Source organism: Falco naumanni, chromosome 4, assembly GCF_017639655.2.
Source record: "Falco naumanni isolate bFalNau1 chromosome 4, bFalNau1.pat, whole genome shotgun sequence".
Classification (NCBI taxonomy): domain Eukaryota; kingdom Metazoa; phylum Chordata; class Aves; order Falconiformes; family Falconidae; genus Falco; species Falco naumanni.
The window spans coordinates 91,509,246-91,529,356 of NC_054057.1; the positions used below are offsets into that span (position 1 = coordinate 91,509,246).

At 43.2% G+C, this 20,111-nt stretch overlaps 1 protein-coding gene across 6 annotated transcripts in view; it reads right to left on the reverse strand.

The window, feature by feature from the left end:
- Positions 1-20,111, reverse strand: part of CNTN4 (contactin 4) — a 336,631-nt gene that overhangs the window by 80,686 nt on the left and 235,834 nt on the right. For all 6 annotated transcript variants that reach the window (XM_040593681.1, XM_040593676.1, XM_040593679.1 and 3 more), the window contains one exon: positions 3,340-3,543. In XM_040593681.1, coding sequence (XP_040449615.1) covers positions 3,340-3,543 — 204 coding nt within the window. The remainder of the gene's footprint in view (positions 1-3,339; positions 3,544-20,111) is intronic.

The following is a 20,111-nucleotide window of genomic DNA, read 5'->3' on the forward strand; positions in this document are numbered from 1 at the left end:
TGTACAGTGCATTTATCATCATCACGTAACCTCTGTCCATCGAAGCAGAGTGTGAGCTCACACTGACCGCGACAGCTGCCTCGGCGCAGTCTGTTCCTACCACCACCCCATAACCATCTACGATATTTATCTCTCCAAGGAGGAAAAGCTGTCTGAGGATAACTAATGGGATAAGAGGCACCTTCTGCTTCCACAGCACAGCGACAGGGAAAGAACCCCAGTTCTGTCAACAAGAGCATGTGCTGCTGGTTACAAAAAGCCACTGCAAACAACATCAGGAGATCTGTAACTCCGGAGCCTTGCAGCTGAAAACAAGCAAAAAAGCAGCACAAAAGGCACAGGTGGGGAAAGCAATCTGCCTACAGGATCTGATTTCATCCCCTGCATCCGTATCCTTTCCTTTTACGGATTACAGCTCAAAAGCCTGGCATTGTAAAGCAAGCAGCGCTTTTAAAACATTAAAAAAAAAAAAAACAAACATGCTGAAAAGCTGTTTTTCCAGGATGATTACATTCAAGCAAAATAACCACGACAAAAATGGCAGGTATTCAATGCAAAAAGCTGAAATGATTCACAACTAAGTCTAGAAAAAAATTACTGCCATAAATCGTAGAAGAAATGTGAAAAGAAACCTCGGGGCTCTTGCAGATGAGATAGCAGCCCTGTGTGTGCCGCCCTGCACCCAGCCCCGCCGTGGGGAACTGGGATGTTTGTTAGTTCGTGGGCAGTTTGAACACTGGCTACAGGAAGAATACCCACCATGTAATTTATACACATAGTTCTAAAAAAAATAATAATCATTCTTGATATCGAACTGCATAGGGTCAAGCCCAACCGCGAGCACCTAAACTCTGTTTCCTTCCTACAGCTCTAGATTGAGAATTCTAAAAGATTTTGAGTGAGAGATTATGATCAGCACAAAAGGAAAGCGTCTTCTCTTTTTCTCTCTTCGACTCAATTGAAATAATTTAAAACCTCCAAATATAGGTACTATTCTTAGTTCTAGATGACCAGTATTCCTGTTGGATAGCATCTAACTCCACCATTTGTTTCTTTCAAATTAACAGGGCTATTCGTCAGCTACAGGGGCCTGTAATTCTGAACGACAGCAAAAATGTTCTGCAGTTTGAGAATAACTTTGATTTTTGAGAAAAACAGAAATTTCACAAAGAGACTGTTGTAAAGCTCTTGGATTTTTTTGGCATTCACAGGAAGTATTTCAACATGAAGCCAGCCAGGTAATAACTTAGAACCTTCTAGCACATGATGGTTTTACGAAGAGCGCATTGGAGGAGGTCGGACTGTCCCAGCCGGGATGCCAGCTCTCCAGCCCAGGCGTGGGGGGCCTCACAGCTGCACCAGCCCCCCCGTAACCCGGGAGCTGCCAGGGGGATGGGGACCCCCACTCCCTCTCCCGAGCTGTACGCCCCCCCCCCAGATGTGGCACTTTCCTGTCCGCCCAGGCGGCAGCCAGAGGAGCAGCTCAGTGCATGTAAATCAATCCAGAGAGGTACGTTATGAATTTTTTTCCACTTAAATCACTAATAGAAATTAAATGGAATTGGAACATTAATTGTTGATGAGCTAGCCCCCGAGCCTGCTAATTTAATGATAAAGCATTGTAAAGAAAATAGCATGTCATATATACGAAGATATACTGGACGTGTTCAGATATGAATGCAAAAGATAAGCAGGACATGTTTGCCAGTGGAAATACAACGTGCCTCACATTTTACTCACTCCTGTTGTTCACACTATGAAGCGACATATATGATTTCTCTTTTCAACTGTGATAGTGCATTATCTTTGGATTTTATAGGAATACTCCATGTGGAATGAAAAATTGAGACCTGCTGATTTTTAAAATGAAGCCTGGCTGTAATACCAGTGCGATCCTATTTTAAAATAGACACTTAGCCCGCGTTTGGCTTCTGAGTACAGCCATCTTGGGCTCTACAGACACAACAGCACCTTTCTTGTTTAACTCAGGAATGTATTCCCCAGCCCCTCAGAGGTTCAATTAAAGTTTCATATCTTTAATAAACAGCAGAGTGCACTTCAAAGGAACGGGAGAACATTCCTGTGAATTACCTCGGGAAGGCGATGGGTCCCTGTAAATAAAGCGGAGCGCGCGGAAGAGCGATGCGCCGGGGCAGAGCCCTCGGCGAGGCACTTTGCAATCAGGCTGCCCAGCAATCAGCCCAGCATCAGCCCCGACACGGCACACGAGCAGGCACCGACTTGATTGTGATAAATGGAAGCACTTTCAGCTAGGTAAGGTTTGCATAAAAGTCATGTTAATGTAATATTTTAAAAATATTTCTTCTTCAACACTGCAAATGTTACTAAGGGACAAATTTAAATATTCGTCTTTATCTTTCAAGCGTTAGATGACTGACTTGGGACTCAGAGGGACGGAATTACTGGCACCGCGTTTACAGAAATGCAGCCTGCCCTGTAAGGGAGGGCAAGCCTGGCCCAGCCCTGGGAACCAGCTGCCTTCGCCCCCGCAGCACAGCCAGTGCCTTCTCATTGCCCATGAGGTTTCCAAACTCCCTGCCTGCTGGAGCCGTGTCAATGTGAAGGGGACGGCGATGGGTAGGAGGCTGGCACCAACCAGCCTGTATTGTACAAGCAAGGAATTTTTGTCAAATACCACTAGGTGACAATGGATCTTCTTCTAGAAGAAGTTTCTAATAATGCATTTCTATTTCTGGAACAAATGTCCTAACTGTTATCCTTTAAACAGACAAATTTTAATTAATTTTAATTGCAAATTAACATGCAAATTTATTTTTCTTATCTGCTCAAAAATGACGACGATACAAATCAATTGTCTGTATAAATTTAGAAATCCTCTCTTGGTTTCTTCTTGCTTTTTTGTATTATTCCACAGACTACTAAAAATAGCACTAACTCTGCTGGGAAATACAGCCCGAGCTAACAGTTAGCGAAACACAAAGTGCTTTTGTTCACTTTTGGGCTGCATAAAATGAGCAAAACTAGTACATCCAAACTCTAAAAATCTATTTTTATTTCCTGTCTTTGGCCAAGTGTCAGCAGGTTTTTCTGTTATAACCACTGCCTGATGCTGAGAGCTGTTCCAGTGGCGGGAGCAACCTTGGCCACTGAACCACGAACCCCACCACTGCCTGTGACAGACCCACAGCTAAAGCAGAGGTCTCCAGTCTTGATGAACCTCTGTGGAGGGGAAGATCTCTCCCTTTACTCTTGATATAAATATTCCAGGCCATTTCTTAATTTCTGGGTGACAGCCAGTCAAAGAAAATAAAACCAGCTCGCCAAACCCCATCCCCAATTCCCTTCTCTAAGTCCTACCATCGTTCCGGAGGATGAGCGGGGTGGGGGGACCCAGGACCCTGCTGTTGGTCACCGTGTTCGTCACCACACACGTGTAGTTGCCCACGTCCGAAGCTTCCACCTTTGCGATGTACAAATTCCCAGTCTCCTGCGAAACGAAGCGGCGGTTGTCCTGGTGTACGAAGGTCGGGTACTCGTTGAAGATCCACGCGTAGGTGAGCTCTGGAAGCACAGGTACCACCAGCGTTAGTGACAGGGTGTACGTTCTCACGGGGCACAGCCTGATGCTGGGCTCCATCCCAAGGTAAAGCCCTGAAAATGTTTTTTTCCCTGTCCCCTTCAGTTAGGGAAATTGGATTTATTACAAGCCACAAAAAGATAAAAAGGCTAACGTTTTGCAAGGTCTCATCTTCATGGCTACAAGTATACATTTCCAATGGTGACACTTCCTGAGCCTGCACATGGATCTAATATTCTTGTTGCTCCTCCAAGTTCTTCCAACCCACATTTTACAAGAATCTCACCTTTTTGTCATGAATATTTCAGCCTGACTCATGACTTTTCTTTTATTCTTTCTTACCGTTTTTTTTTTTCTTTTAAAGACAATTCGAAGAAGGATCTGCCGAGCCATGTTATCACATGCTGTACATTTTCTTCACTTGGAATTTCTGAATCAGCAAAAACCTGAACACTAAATTAACCAGCTGTAATCTTCTATATGACTAATAAGACAGTACTCTCTGCTTTATAAGACATCTTTGGAAGTTATTTGAGCAATAAAAAAATCAGATGCCGCAAGTAGTTGCAGAGTTTGTAAGTGAGGTTAATGCAATATAACCCTATTATGTTTGCCTAAGACTAATGCCCAAACACCCTGAAAATGCTTGAAGAACTGAAGTGAATACAAGATCGCTGTAGTTTTCTAAGGGAACACTAATTATACTAAAAAGCATATTCTTATTTTAATACTCTAATGAGTCATAACTGTAATTGACCTCAACTACATTAGGTACTTTGGAAAATATATTCTGCCCTCATGTTCCACTGTTTACATATATAAGAAGCTGAATGCAGATTGTTGGGTTTTATTTATTTATTTTTAACAACAGGATTATAAAATGCCTGCTTAGACTTTTAGGAAGATATGATAATTGTGTTTATGTGGGAATATCTAATCATCATATTTACACATGTGCATCTAATTATAAGTAACCTCATGCTGATGTCAAGAGGATACTCAGAGCAAACAAGGTACCACTTCTCAGCTGGCTTATTATTTTCTGCAAGTAGTTAAGGTTTGTGGGGTTTTTTTTAATTTACTCTTGGTGAACAATTATCTTGTTCCTCCAGAAGCATCCAGGAATAGGCAAATAAACATCACTGCCCTGGAACTCACAGAGGCATCTAAATTTGAGTGAATCTTCACGCAGCAAGTTTCCACCAAGCCCCCCCTGAGCTCCGCAATATGACATTTTGCGCTGACTGCAGAATGGTGAAGTGAGCACACATCCCTCAGAAAAACACAGAACTGGGAGGTGTTTCTGGACCAACCATCCCTGTCCCACCCTATCCTTCCCCAGGACACTGCACAGTCCCATTCATAAACAGACTCTAGAAGCAGCAAGGCTTTTGGCTCCTACTTTTCTGTTGTACGCTGGTATTACTTTAATTGCTAAGAACCCTCTAATTTCCAGGTTAAGTATTTTCATTGCTAGTCTACAGCTATGTGCTTCTGGGCTAATGATGCCTTAAGCTTAGAAGAGTTCTTGCCTATTCACCGGCGAGAGCCATCAAGAGCCCTTCTGCCTTCGTTTTCAAGACAAGCTTTACAACCTTATGATCATTGTGGTAGCTTTTACTACCCTCTGCTTTAGTTAAAACTCTTGAATATTTGTGTCATTTGAATTGATAGCCAGGTCGAAAACCTTGGGTAAGCAGGTCACAGGAGAGCAGAAGGCAAACATAAAGTTGTACATAGTACGCAGTTGTCAAGAGCAAAGAGATCAGATCAAGGAGAGCACCAAATGGTGAAGTTCTGGGATCCACACAGAGGAACCCAGTGCAGAGGGCATGAAAGGAGACCTATTCCTAGACTGCAAAGCATCAAACTCTCCCCAAAAGCCATCATGAAACTCTGTTAATCCAGTTACATAAAACTAAGGAACATAAAAAAGATCTGATGTTACAGCTCTCCCTTTCTTTCATTACAACAAATATTTGTCCAGAAAAATACAACTGCCTGAATTACACAGAACTAGTATTAGGAGTAGTCCATTATTGTTATATAATATTTAAAACAACCGGATAATTCTATCTCTCTCAGATAGCATGGGACTAATGGAATAATAGAGCACAGGGAATAATGCAGGCTGGAGCATCTATAAGTGCATTTGCTTGCGTAGCAACATGTAAATAAATACTGTATCAAACTTACTTTGATTTCCTTAGAGATCCTAGTGCAATATTTATGGCTTTTCAAACTTGATGGATTTCTTTTGATAAGGTTTCACATGCTAATTGCTCTGGAAGTGATACACAGTTCACATCCCACAGCCAATTTGTAACAACTGTGTAAACAGACACTTAAAATACAGCCTGAGATGGCTCCTGGTGACTGCGCGATTGAAACGTTTGCTGAAGTTACAGACACGGAGTCTTTCCATACAAAGAAAGAGCAGTAACAGGCAATTTGTGGTTCTCTAATTACACATTAGACTCTATATCCTTGAGAAATTTATTACAAACGTCTCCTTTATAATTTGGGGCCTTTTCCATGTAATTTTGCCTAATTTACAATGCTTTTAATTTCCCCTTTAAAGCACATTCAGGGTAGGTCTACCAAACACAGGATATTATCCCAAGATTCCTGACCCGTGCCTGCTGTCTGTAAAGGCAAGCAGAGGTGGCCAGCAGCCCCCTTGCCACCAGCAGAGCACCCGCCTGGCCACCGCTGCAACACCCGTCGCACCATGATGCCGTACTTCGCTCCGTTGCCCTGACGGCCTGGATCCTCATGGTAGACCAGAATGAGATGAAGGGTTTTGGGTGGCAGATCTTCACCTCTGTAGTGATTATCAGCAAGGACAGGAAGATGGAGAAGTTACTTAAGGTCTATGCACCCTGGCTTGAGCCATCACCAGACGAAATATATTCAACCCCAACACTTCTTGCTCTACTGACTACCTGAAGAACCTTTTTAGAATCATAGAATGGTGTGGGTTGGAAGGGATCTCAACCTAGTTCCAGCCCCCTGCTGTGGGCAGGGGCCCCTCCACCAGTCCAGGTTGCTCCCAGCCCCGTCCAGCCTGGCCCGAGCACTGCCAGGGATGGGGCACCCACAGCTGCTCTGGGCAGCCTGGGCCAGTGTCTCACCACCCTCACAGTGAAGAATTTCTTCCTAATATCTAACCTAAATCTGCCCTCTCTCAGTTTAAAACCATTATCCCATAGATGTTCATCTACACAAATCCATGCTGACAGGTTACACACATTCCAGTACTTGAAATACCCACACACCACCACAGGCAGACACTAGAAGGAGGAAAGTAGCTTTCTTTTTGCCAAAAGAATGCACAAGGTCACAAGTTGCTAGGTACTTGCTCTAATGGTCCAGAGCAAAGACAACAGGGGCAAGGAAGTGTGTCCTAAATTAATTAACATCACCCACTCATCACACAGGAGCCTGTGGAAAACCTGCGTTCGTGAAGAGCAGCGGAGGTGACAGGTGTGTTAGCAGAAGCTGGATTTGACTTTGGCCAAGGCAGACGGTGGAAGCGATGGGCCCAAGCACGCCGAGCTGCGCATCACTCCCTGATCAGGCACGTGGCAGGAAAGCCCACGCCGCACCCACAGACCATTAACTTCTTCTCCACGCTCCCTCCCCTGCTGCTGCAGCAGAGGCTTTTAGGAGAAGCTCAATCACACAGAGGTAAGATGGTACACTTACCGTTAGTATTTATGCCCCTGGGTTAGTGATCGGCAGGAGAATGCAGTAGGCAGCACGTGGCAGCCAGGCTATATGCCTCAAACATCCATCTATGCAACATCAGGCAAACCGTTTTGATTTGAAGCTCCACCTTTTACTCAAGTTGCTATTTGCAAAGCTGTTTTCCTTAAATACGAGTGGCAACAATACCAAAAAAGAAGCCAGAAGCCTTTTTCTTCACTCCTTTTAGCCTTTTCAGAGGCGATCTCACACCATTGCTGCCCCCACGCACTGCAGCGATCCTTGATGCTCAGGCTACCTCTGTGTTTCAGGACCAAGTGTACTAACCACACACACATACTCTGTATCACACACAAATATCAATGAATATTTACAAATCAAACCCAAGGCCCCTGCCACTACTGCGTGGCTAAATATCATGGTTTAACAAAATTTAGAGCAGCCAGCAGTTGCCATCAACTCTAGCAATTAAAAAGCAAATAAATTATTCAAGCTACTTGAATGTAGATTTAGGACATTTAAGATATGCCTCTTCAATTTCATTATCAGAGTGCAGACACACTCTTGCACAGCCCGGCAACTTCCCTCGCCCTGGGGAACATGACACACGAAGGAGCAGAAGTTGCATCACTTCGCCTTGCTGCATGGTTTTTTTGTCTGGATTTGGTTTTTATTACTCTTTTTTTTTTTTTTTTTTTTTTTTTTTCCTTTCGGCAAAGCACACAGCCCTCCTGGGTCTGCTTTTCCTGATGACATTCACATCTTGTCATTTTTCTAAAGCATTTTTGATGATAAACTCTATTAAAGCATGAGTCTCTCCTGTGCTGCCCCCAGAATACACTGCTCAAGACAAGGAACAAAGCTAAAGACACTGTAGATTTTAAACTTTCTCTAAATGATAGCAAGTGGCAAAAAAAGGTTACCAAAAGCCGGACAGAAATTCTGCTATGAGTAATTATTGTAATTAGAACATATGGTTTGCCAAAATCATGTTCTCTGGTCTTCTGTCTTGTCACACGAGTGCTATTTGGTTTTTTTGCGTTTTAGTACAAGAAACTCTTTTCTTGAAAAAAAAATAAATTAAGTCTCTTCTATAAAGTCAGGGCTGCCACTTAAAAAGGTCTCTGTAGCTATTATGGGAAAAGCTATTAAAACATCAAGATTATGGTAACCATAAAGCTGAATAGAAGAATTAAATTTTGAAATTAGTATTAGCCAAAAAATGGGGATCATTTATCATTTTTAATAAGAACAGTGTGGTAGAATACACTATTATTTTTTACGGGCTTTACTGAAAGTTACAGAGATTAATCCAATCTTTAATGATTCCTATAACTTCTGTGTTATCACCTACTATGTCACTCAAGTTGGACAGGTGGGAACTGATTTTCAGTGTGAAACAAAAGATTTGCAGCATTTCCTGTAAATTTTGATGCACAAAAATTAGGCTTCACTATGCACGGCAGGTAACAAATACAAAATTAAGGAAATTATGAAAATCCTCCCTTTACAACAGTCCCAAGCAACCCAAAGTATAATTGCAGCAGTATAGCATTTTGGAAGAGCAGTACGTAATTTTGAGACACTTTGAAATGAAAGGTGAGGCTCATCCTGGTATGTTCTAAACAATGACAATTTAAATCCAGATACGGTGAGTACAGCTCCATGAATTAGGTTTGCACTTCCCTTGATCATGCAGTTCTGTGAAATTATGATCACTTTGTTTTTTCAAATACCATTTGTACCTAAGCATGGGAAGTGCCGAAGCTTTGCTGCCTGCTTTACTCCATACCTCTACTTTCCTGGTCATAGATGGGCTCTTCCAGATACAGCCAGCAACAGCGAAGTCACAGTTTTTCCCACAGAGAAGCTCTTCCCTCCACTATTGCAGCGCAATCCATGGTCGAGAGGAACTGGACCTAGCGCTGTGCTTTCACGGGACTCAGCGCAGGCACGCGTTTTAGGCTCTGTGCGTGTTACCGTCCGTGCCTGCTGCAATTACAGCAGCCGACGCACACCCGAGCCCAGCCAGTCTTCACCTTCCCACGCTTGCTGCACTCCAGGCTAGGAAATGCCAAGCGTTCACACCTGCCATTGATTTCATGTATTCAGGTACTGTAGTATTTTGCCACGCAAAAACCCCAATCACAGCCTGTACCCACCCACAACCAGCTCGTAAAAGCCATTCGCACCACCAAGTCACAGTGGACAAGAGATAATTTTCACTTATTCAGAAATAGGACAAAGCAGCCCTGGATGGAGTGAGGGAAGAACCTGACCGCTTGTACCTTCAGTCGCCTGGCGCAAGGCTTCACCCCAGCAGACCACGGCTGCGGTACAAGCCCCAGCAGAGCCCAGCAGAGGTGGCTGACACCCCCTCACCACCCCCCCCGTGCACCTCTGTGACTGCCCCCTGGGCCGGTAACGTCTCCGTCAATGGCAATGTTGGATACACTTTCATAAAGAACTGGGTTTTGGTGAATAATTTCTAGGCTGCTTCCCCCCTCCCCCCCCGATGGCTTGCATTCCTTCGTGTTCAAATTTCTCTTAAGTGGTACTAACAGGGTGTTTTGATGGTTACGGTAAACTGGGGCAATGACAAAGTATAACTGATTATCTGATGAGTGTCCTGTGAATTCATTCTGTACTCTCTCCTTTTGCTTACTCAATTTTGCTGACTGTTTGTAGAGGATATTCATAATTTCAAATTTCAGTGTGATTTGATTAAGCAATCAATATCTGTAGCCCCACGACTAACAGAACACGAGCTGGAAAGGAGGCCCGATGCACCACGACACGCTGTCTGAGCGCACTGGGAAAGAGGATTTTCAGGGAAAGACAAATCCCTGGCAGAATGTACTGTGTACACGGCCCTACCCAGACCCCCGAGGCCCCTCTCCACCCAGTACCAGTCCTCTGCTGGCAAGAGCACTGACAGCTTCTGGAGGTTTTGACCGTTTTTCTCTTTCACAGTTTTATTTTAATAGTAAAGCTATATGAATTATGCACTGTAGACATTTTTTGTGGGCTTACAGACCATTTCATTGCCCTGCTAAGCACACTGGATCAATTTTTTATCTTCTCTTCTTAAATAATTGCAGAATAATTTAATGCAATTAACCTGGATGCAAACATCACTCAGTAATCCTCCTCTTGACTTTGTGCTCTGCCCTCTCCATCACGCAGGGACGCCCAGCTACGTCACACCACAGCTTCTGTGCCTCAAACACAGATTTTAATAAGAAGAATAATGAACAAGATTAACTTAAAGTTAATAATACATTTCTGGATGAACCCTCACTATGCTAAACCGGACGACACAGTTACTCAGCAGCCAGACAACCATTTGCACCCAAAGAAATGAGCTGTCCCTGCCAGATGGGACAGGGAAAAAGCACATGCCCTTCGTCTTTGCTGGAATTAGTGCATCTGTTTGTAGAATTTGACTTGGAACAGTGTGAAAGAGGCACAACTCACTGTTGTCAGTGGTGATATGGTAATGATGGGAATCGTCATAAAGACATGAAATCACGGAACACAACAGACAGACTTTGAGAGGTCATCTATCCAACCCGAGGCACCATAACATTTAAAATTTTTTCTTACAAACCTCCAGTGATGACAATGCACAACTTCTGACACTGTGTACAGGGCACAACAGACACCCATGGGGAAACGGGACCGCACCACAGGCTGCATCGCTGGCATCTCCCCACCATGCACTAATGGTAACCACAAGCAGCCCCTTATCTACTTGGGGGGAGATAATTTTTCTTGTTAACATAACTGTGCCTGTGCGTTTGTTAGTGCTGGTTTATGATAATGAAAAGCTGGATGCACATGTACATGGTATGTACATTAATGAGTCAGAAGCGTGTAAGAATGAGGAAAACATACAAATCAGCCAAATTCTGTGCAAACTCACTCTCATGGCAACCTGCAACGCATGCAGAGCAGTGGTTGCTTCCCAGCCCGTCGCCTCCATGCTCACCCAGCATGTAGAGCTTTACATATGGGTAATTAAAAAGGTGAGAGGTCTTCATTACCTGAAGCCTAATCAATAGTCACCTGTATCTGCTGCATCTCCATTTTTCTGTATCTCTAAAATAGTTAAATATTTGATGGCTGTACACAATTGACCTGGCTTATCTCTGGCAAACAGCTTCCAGCCCCAGTCGATGGCTAGCTATGCTGGCTGCCATGGCACTGGGAACATTAATGACTACTGCACCGTGCCATCGAGGATTTTGATGAAATTTTAACTTGGAAGTTCCCTCAGGGAAAAAAATCAACAGCAACCTTTATCTATGACTGACTGGAAAAAGTTATGAGATGGAGTCCTGTGCTGTTGTATTTACTACAGTTAAATACACAAACCTATTTCATAAACATCTAATGGGCAGAAGACACCCTTCCACACCCGCACCCATCTAGCACACAGGCTGGCAGGTTTTGGAAGAAACTTTTTTGTGTGTGCGTCTGACAAACTTCATAAGCCATTATAGAAATTTAAAGCTCACCCTGGCCTTCCCTGAAAAGAAAACCCACAACCCAACCCAACCTGTACTTTTCATAAGAGTTTATGACACCTTTGGGGAACCAGGTTGGGTGTTTACTGAAACTGGTGAACCTCGCCCAGGTATTGGATTTGATGCCACTTACTTTCATGCATCTCTGGTTTAAACTCACATTTTTGGAGACAGGCTCTACCCAGCAGTGACCCAGCTGCTCCTGGACCAGGCTCTGTGGGAAGGGTCAGTGACCCCAGCCATGCCCCTTCCCAACGGAGATGCGAATGTGAACTGCACCAGCCAACAATGATGCTCCGGACACTCAAAAAGTTGGGTTACTTGCCCTGTCAAGAGATACTGATCCACTGAAGGGAATTATGAATTGGAAGCTTATTTCTGCTAAGGAAAGTTCCTGGGAAATTATTAGATGGGAAATCCAGGAATGAAACACCCCCACCCCCCAGCATAAAGGAGTAACATAAAGGAGCCATGGCCCCCGATTTATGGGGAAATAATGCAGAAAGTGCTCACAAGTGAGTCAACAGCTATATATTTGCTACATCCGTTACCCCTACTTGTCATGCAACAACGTACTGCTGGAAGCCAGGAGATGCATGCTTGGGTCTCCTGTGACATGGATTCAAACCTAGATGATTCACGGCTTTTCCCACCGAGCAACATATAGATCTGCATGATGCTCTCTCTGTTGGGAAGTTGGTATCAATGAGAAAATTCTAGTACAAAAAAAGAGTAATAGCTTGATATGGTCCACAGAGTGGCATCAACAGCCTTGCAATGGAACACCTTCACCTGACAGCCTGAGACAAAGTACCTCCGTGGCAGATACTGTCAGTAGCAAATTGAAAGGACACAGAGGAGAGGTCGGCCAGAAAAAAAAGATCAAGGGGGCTGGACTGAAGCTGCTAATCACTTAGGGACAAACATCAAATGAGAATAAATACACTGTAAGCTGGGCAAGTGCATAAACAGTGCTTACACTGAGTTTTAATTCTGTGCTGTATTTTTTCTGTGTGAGATTCAATCGGTGCTTACATTTCCCAAGCTTGTTCTATGTAAAGTGCTACACATATCACCTTAAGGAATGACTCACAGATTTAATCCATCAGTTTGTTTGCTGTTTAAAGTAGGAGAGAGTTAGCCTAAAAATTTTTTTTTTTTTTTTTTTTTTTTTGTGTGTGCACTTGCTTCAGTAAAGCTAGAGGTCCCTGGGCTTGTTTTAAAAGGTATTTCAATGTGACCTAGCTAATCCTTTAATACCAGCTTTCACTACCTTTGATCAGCCTCTTACTGTAGCTGGAAGAGATTAGATCAAACCTTTAAAAAAAGAAAGTTGGTTGCAGAGAATTTTCTTACTGCAGTGAATTAATATTATGATAAACTCCAAGGCTGGAATTTCTGGCCAAGCAGTGCAGGTGGTATGTCTTTTAGGAAAGATCTCTGCACGGACAGGCACTGCTACGTGATGCTGTGGCACTTGCCTGTAGTGCACAGGAAAATATTCTCTTTGCATATTTGATAGATAAAAAATGTTTTGGTATCTACCAGCTGTAAACAACATCATGGTTGCACCTTTAGACATAAAACTTAAACATCACCATGATTGCACATTTAGACATTCTGCATGTATCAGGCAACAGACAATGACAAAATCATAACCCCCATTTATTTTTGAACAACAAAATATCACTCCCATAGGAAGGAGAGCTCACACAGCCAGGACTACTGACTCGAAGCAGTATAACACAATCAGGGATCTGGAAACCCAAATTTGATTGCAAAAGTGGAGATACACCAATGCTGTGTTTGTGTCAACACCACACTTTCTGCTGTAAACATCTCAAGGGAGCTGAAAGTAGATCATCCTCCCTGGTGGCTTCCAAGAGCTTTGCCTGATGAGGCCAGCCAAAGCGGGCTTTGGAGGGTTAGGGCGGCTGCAACAGGTTTAGCAGAGCTCGGGAGCTAGACTCATCTCTCTAATTTATTTTATGAAGAGATCACAAGATGTTACAACATTCAATAAATGCCTATTGACTGCATTCTGCCAAACGACAGATCTCACTCATCTTTAGCCAGCTCCTGCTGCCTCTACCCCCTTCTCAATATCATTTCAATCTTCATTTAGTGGTGACTGCAACTGAACAGGGAAATAAACCACATGACTAGCTTGCAGATGATTTCTTTTTAAAGATGTCAAGAGCTGTCACTGATAAATAAAAAAAAAATCATTAATGTCACATTCCTTATTATTTTGGTATTTCCAGGGTTTTTACTGGAGAGTTGAGCCTCTCCCCTTCTAGCTCTGCGGGAGGGCAGTGTGCATTACACACCGAGGCGTCCTCACTGCCTGCCCGTGACAGCCCAGCTGGGGCACCAACACTGAATGGTAGGTGCTTGGTGGGAAGCTTGGAGCGGTGCCGGCACTGAAGGTGATAAATTACATATGCCAGTTGAAAACTTGGGTCTGAACACCTTTGCCGAAGTCTGGGTTTGGCTGTGACGCTGTTTTGCAACTCTTGCTCACCAAACCCATCCCTGCTGAAATGAGGCAAACCACATGCACTGACTCAGGTGCCGAAATTAGTGTAAATCTAAAATGAGCTTGGCATTTGTGCTACTGGAAGTATTTGTAATTTCGTAAATTTCTCTATTAAAACAGCACTGCATGTTCTCTGTGCTGTCAGAGATATGAAGTCGAAGCATTCCCAAATTAGGGAAGAACTTATCCTTTATCCGCAAATATGTTGATAAACGTGTGCACAAACTGAATCAGCAGTTTTTGAGAAAGGATTATGTCAGATTAATTTTAATCTAATCCATTTCTATCTCCTGAGAAGCTTTCTACTTCTTGCTTTTAATAATTTAAACAGTGACTGTGGCGTAGTATAAAAAATAAATGATAGGAGATGCACTTTAAGTGGAAGTTACAACTCTCAATCACTTCTTATTTAAATGAGAGTTTCATATGCCTGATTTTTAAGTTTAATGAAACCCATTTTTGCTGAACTGCAATAATCTTCAACACACGGAACCAGACGCAGAAAAATCTATGCTCTCCTGCAGCTCACAGCGCCGGGGAGGAAGCCCCAAGGCTGACTCACATGCTCTCTGTGAAGCTATGGGAAGAGACACCTTGAGTGAATCTGGGGCTGTCAAGAAGAAATACTGTCATGCTGCTGAGATCCAGTTGCGGCTTTCAGGAGCATCACTCCATCAGCTGGGACTTCACCTCGGAGTTATGCTGCAAAGCACTAGGAACTGGTGGGTTCAGGGAAATCATTTTCTGGTTCTTGGCCTGACATAAGTCACTTGAAAGCTTTTTTTTCTCCACAGCTTATGCTCTGGAACCTGCTTTTAAAATGTTGATCTTCTTTGGACATGGGAATTTGACTACTGTACGGGGACGTGTGAGTGGCAGTCACTATTAAGAGGAAAAATTGATACCAGATTCAGATCTTTTTGATGCTACACTGCTCTCCTCTCGGTTTTCTCCATCTCCCACATCTCCAATATGCACACTACCTCCTTCTCCAATGAGCAATACCTAGCCAAATCCCATTTGAATCTCTTCTTTTTCTATGCCAGGACAGACATCTGTGAGCTGCTGAGCCCCAGCTTGTGGGGAGCACCACCCTCCTGCGGCATTTTCCTGTTTGTTTGGAAATCAAGCCTTGCCTCTGCCATTCCCCACCTCCTGCAAGCAGAACTGTCCGTGCACAACACAGTTTAACCCCTGCCCCGTGAACCAGAGAGGTCTGCACCACCTCCTGGTACCACATTTGCCAACACTGACCCTACAACCATTGCCGCATTCAAGTATATCAAAAGCATCGCTGACTAGTGCTAATGCAAAAAATTTCCCTGACTCACTCTTCTTTTTCCTTCCCAGCCCCAAGGGACAGTTTACCTGCTCGTATTTTCACTCCAACCTTCAGAGCATCCTACGAAAGGCTGCTCAATGACCTTGCAGCATTTGGACAAATAGTTGAACCAACTTGCAACCAGCTTAGCAGATTTTTTGCTTCGTTTCCTAGAGAAATGGAACTTCTGCAATTATGTTGCCCACCCATCTGTGAGACACTCCTCTCTAAATTAGCTTCTCACTAATTGGAACCAAATCTGACCAAGCAGCAAAGGCTTATGAAGACATTAAGGTAGGAGAGAAAGAGGAGAAACTATTAATGCCTCAATAAAGAGAAGGCAGTGGTAGATCAGCACTTCGGCGATCTGCTTGCAAGAGGCAACTGCCCAGTCCTGGGCACGTGGGTGGTGGTGCAAGAAGGACATTTTAAAAAAGCTCTGGCATACCACACTGGAAGAAACTGCAGGAAGATAAAGGCTGAATATTAAGGTTACTGTAGTGAAGAGGAGCAGGGACATATATTGTTCCAGGTTACCTGCTACGTAAGAAACATGGCAGGAGAAGCGTTCTCATCCTGACAAATACAGAAAGTAACATCACTTGTAGGATTCGGCTTTCCATTTCTCTGAAGATTTTATATTAATGGGAACACACCACAAGAAAAAGATCTGGAACTGAGAAGCTGATTTAACACTTAGGGGAACATGTGCTTCAAGGCTCTTGCCCAAAGCCATTCTGAATTGGTCAGCCAGCAGAAATGCCAGATGCATTTACGCAACAGCGTAAATGTTGCAGAGCAGGCAGAACGGGCTGATGCTGCCTGGGTAGAATGAAACAATCCCCTGCTTTTAGGCAGATATTAGGTGGAAACATCCTTGGCCTCCTTAGCTACATGCTATTTCTAGAGTAATTTCTTCCCTTTCCCTTACCTCTTTCAAGGTTGACTGTTTTGCAAAGTTTTAACATAAACTTTGTTTAATGTTGACTGTAAGCACACCAATGGAGAACATTAAAAACGTTTGTTCCCATTGTTACTACAACGGCTCTAAACATTCATTAATAATGTATTAATTCTTCATACGTGACAAATAAAAAGGCAGTGTGACAGTTTTCAAAGGAGAGAGCAAAACAACCATGAGGTTGGTGCTATAGGATGGGGAGTAAAAGGGCACAAATACTTGACAACAACTGAAGAAAACCATTCCAAAGCACTCCCTGCCGAGCAGCACTGCTCGGGGGGTGGAAGCCCCATGTGCTGATCCTCTGATGGTACCAAAATGCCTGATAAATGCCTTTTCCCTTCTGCACTGCTCTGAAGTTTTCCCAATTTTTCTCCCCTTCCTCCTTGCACTATGCAGCAGGGGCTGTACAAGCACAAGACGATACACGATGTGATGTGTGTGACAGATTATTTACGAGACAAACCCCTCAAACCATTCATCATGTAATAAAGGCCATCAGCCATACTTACAGGCAAAACATCTGCACTGTTTCCAGCCCATGAAGTGCCCATCATTGCTTTAAAAAAAAATAATAATAATAAAAGGAGAGGGAAAAACTGACCAGACGAATAAGCACGCACTAATCATTTTTCTGCAGAGCACGAAGTGGTCTCAGCACCACTGTAATCAGTAAAGTGCTTTCTGAAAACATGTCTGGTGTCTACACTTCACTACCTACCATACAGCATGAAAGGCTGAGATTGAGATGAAATCAGAATTGCCATCTCTTCTGTCAAATGTTAAAATTTAGTTAGTTCTACTTGATTAAGCTGTGCAACAGAACTAAAAGTTCTCCTAGCTACCAGAGGGTGAAAAAAAAAAAAAAAAAAAAAGGCAAGAGAGGAGAGAACCTGAACACATCCATTATGTGAAAAGATGGGAGAATAATTCTTTGTCAACATTTCAGCTCACAGGCATAGACTCCACGGCTGTGTTTCCAACAGGTAATGGCATCAGATGGGAAAGAGTTATTTGAACTAAGCTTTAATGAATCTCCTCCTCCTTGGGAAGATGGAATTTTACAAGTGGATTGAGAACATGGGCACTAGAGACAGACAGCAATCTCATTTTCCTTTAACTCCTGCCTCTGCTCAGTCAAAGAGAAGCAGTTCCCAAATGCTCAGGGAGGTAGCGCGACTTCACAGCAAGGAGCAGAGGCACAAGGTGTCTGGAAAAACTGAGGTTCAGGAGTAGAAATCATGTCGGGAAGGTTCAGTTCCTGGGTCATCAGGTACTTTGTTAGAGGCCCCAACCAAGTGGGCACGAGATGACGCATCTTGTAGAAATGTAGCCAGGTTTCCATCTGCATATCTAAGCACGTTACTATCTAAAAAAGCCATCAGCTCATTTATTTCTTGCACAGATTATTGAGATAAATCAGGAGTGAGAATAAATATGCCACAGATGTGGTGAGCAGTGGTGTGGGCTATGGACAGAGATATCTCAGAATAAAACATACCTCTGGGGATGCAAAGGGAACATGAAATTTAAATAATCAAGTAATTGAGAGATCGTTATCACCAGTTCTGTGTGTATATTCAACAGTTTCACAGCACTTGGAAATCGCAATCTCTACATCTTCAGGGTTTTCCCATGAGGGCAGGAAGGCAAATGTCATGAGAACATCATGTATATAGACCTTCCTAAAGATGAACTGAGAGAACATCGGGGGCGGGGGGGGTGGCACGAAGGAAATTCTCAAAGCCAAGTTCATTTATCTTCCCAAGGAATGGAGGGGGAAGGATTTACAGACTCGGGACTCGCTTGCTCTGCGTGCTCATGGGTGTGCTACCAGCCCGGCAGGTGAAGCGTGCATGCTCTTCCAAGACAGTGGTTTTTTAATCTCCAGACTCACAATGACGTGCCGGGGATGTTAGAAGGCATTTGAAAACTGCAGTTGTTAAAATATTAACTAACCCTGGCCTGACTATCAAATAAATCTAGCAGAAGTGGCAGTTAAACAACTCTGTTCCCACAAACTTAAATGAACAAAACTATTTAGCACAAAGGAATATTTTGGTCTTCAAATTTGGAGATAAAGTTAAAAGGACAGCGACCGCCAAATACTTCCCAGGCATATCCCCTCTGGAACACAACTTATATTCAGAGCCCTGAGAAACACAAGCCAGTGTTTGCTTTAGTTTTTAGGGCTTTTTGTTTGCCTGTTTCAATTAAGTTTATCTTAACAAATAAAATGTATCTTGGCAAATTTGATTAACAATACTGAAAAAAAAGCAAACCAGAAAAGCTAACCTGTTTTCCCCTGCAAAGCTCCTCTCAAAAGGAAAAGGTCTTCACCGACAGCTTACATAGAACACTCCAGTTTACATTTTTAAATGCTTCATGGTTTCTAAATATATCTAAATGCAATAAAAAGGCTTAAAGATACACTGGAATCAAAGACTTTGGACAAAACAAAGGTTGTTTCTTTTCCTTTTTTTTTTTTTTTTTTTTTTCACTTGTTTTGGCTGTAACCCCCCGCCAATCCATCACCTCTACAGCTCTTCCCTCTTCTGAAGAGCAGCAGCAGACAGCATTGATCCAGCAGGGCTTCACAAATGTAAAGCAGTAAGGATTGGTTTAGGGCATCCAAATTACAGAGCTCATCCTAAGACATACTGAGGTACCTTATCTAGTCTCATCAAAAAAGTCATGAAAACCTTCTGGTGTTTCTCCCATTTCCAAACCCGTTATTTGGCTTCAGTTACTGGGGACTGCCCAGACAACGGCCACCAGCTGCAGTGGGGACCCTCAGGCCTTGCAACAAAACCAAAGCCGAATTTTAGCCATGCACATACTTTTAGGATCTTCAACTGTTCTCTTTTGTCCACTTAAATACCTTCAGCCACTCCCCGAGCTGCTACACGGTCCCTGAATGCCATGTTCCCATTGTCATGTTTACTCTTATCTTATTTTTCCCATGGAGCTTCACATGTAGAATGGTTGACACGACAATCATTAGGGCTTTTGATTAAAAAAAGGAGTGGAAATAATGAGGGAAAACCCTTCGCGCACAGGGTAATTATCTCAGAAAAATGTTAACAACCTAGGTAGGCTGCTTCTAGTTCTTACACTGATTTAGTGCATGTAAATGAACAAATGGGGAAGGCAGAAAAAAACCCAAAAGAACAATCCCAAAAATAACCCAAAAAAAGGGGAAAAGAACTTAAACCTTCTAACAGACAAGGCACCATAAACATGGCAGGACTGGTCCCAGGCACTCGAGCATCTACTGCTCCAAGAGCAGAAAATATGACAGAAGCAAATGTTTGATTTGCATTTATTCTGGTTTTCAGTCCAGGGACTTCCCAAGCTCCAGATGAACATTTATTTTCCAAATTTCCAGCACTCAGCATGCACTTCATCATAGGAGGCCATCACATCATTATGCTGCTTAACAAAATGTAACACCAGAATGCACTGACCTGACAAAACAGCGACTCCCCGCCGAA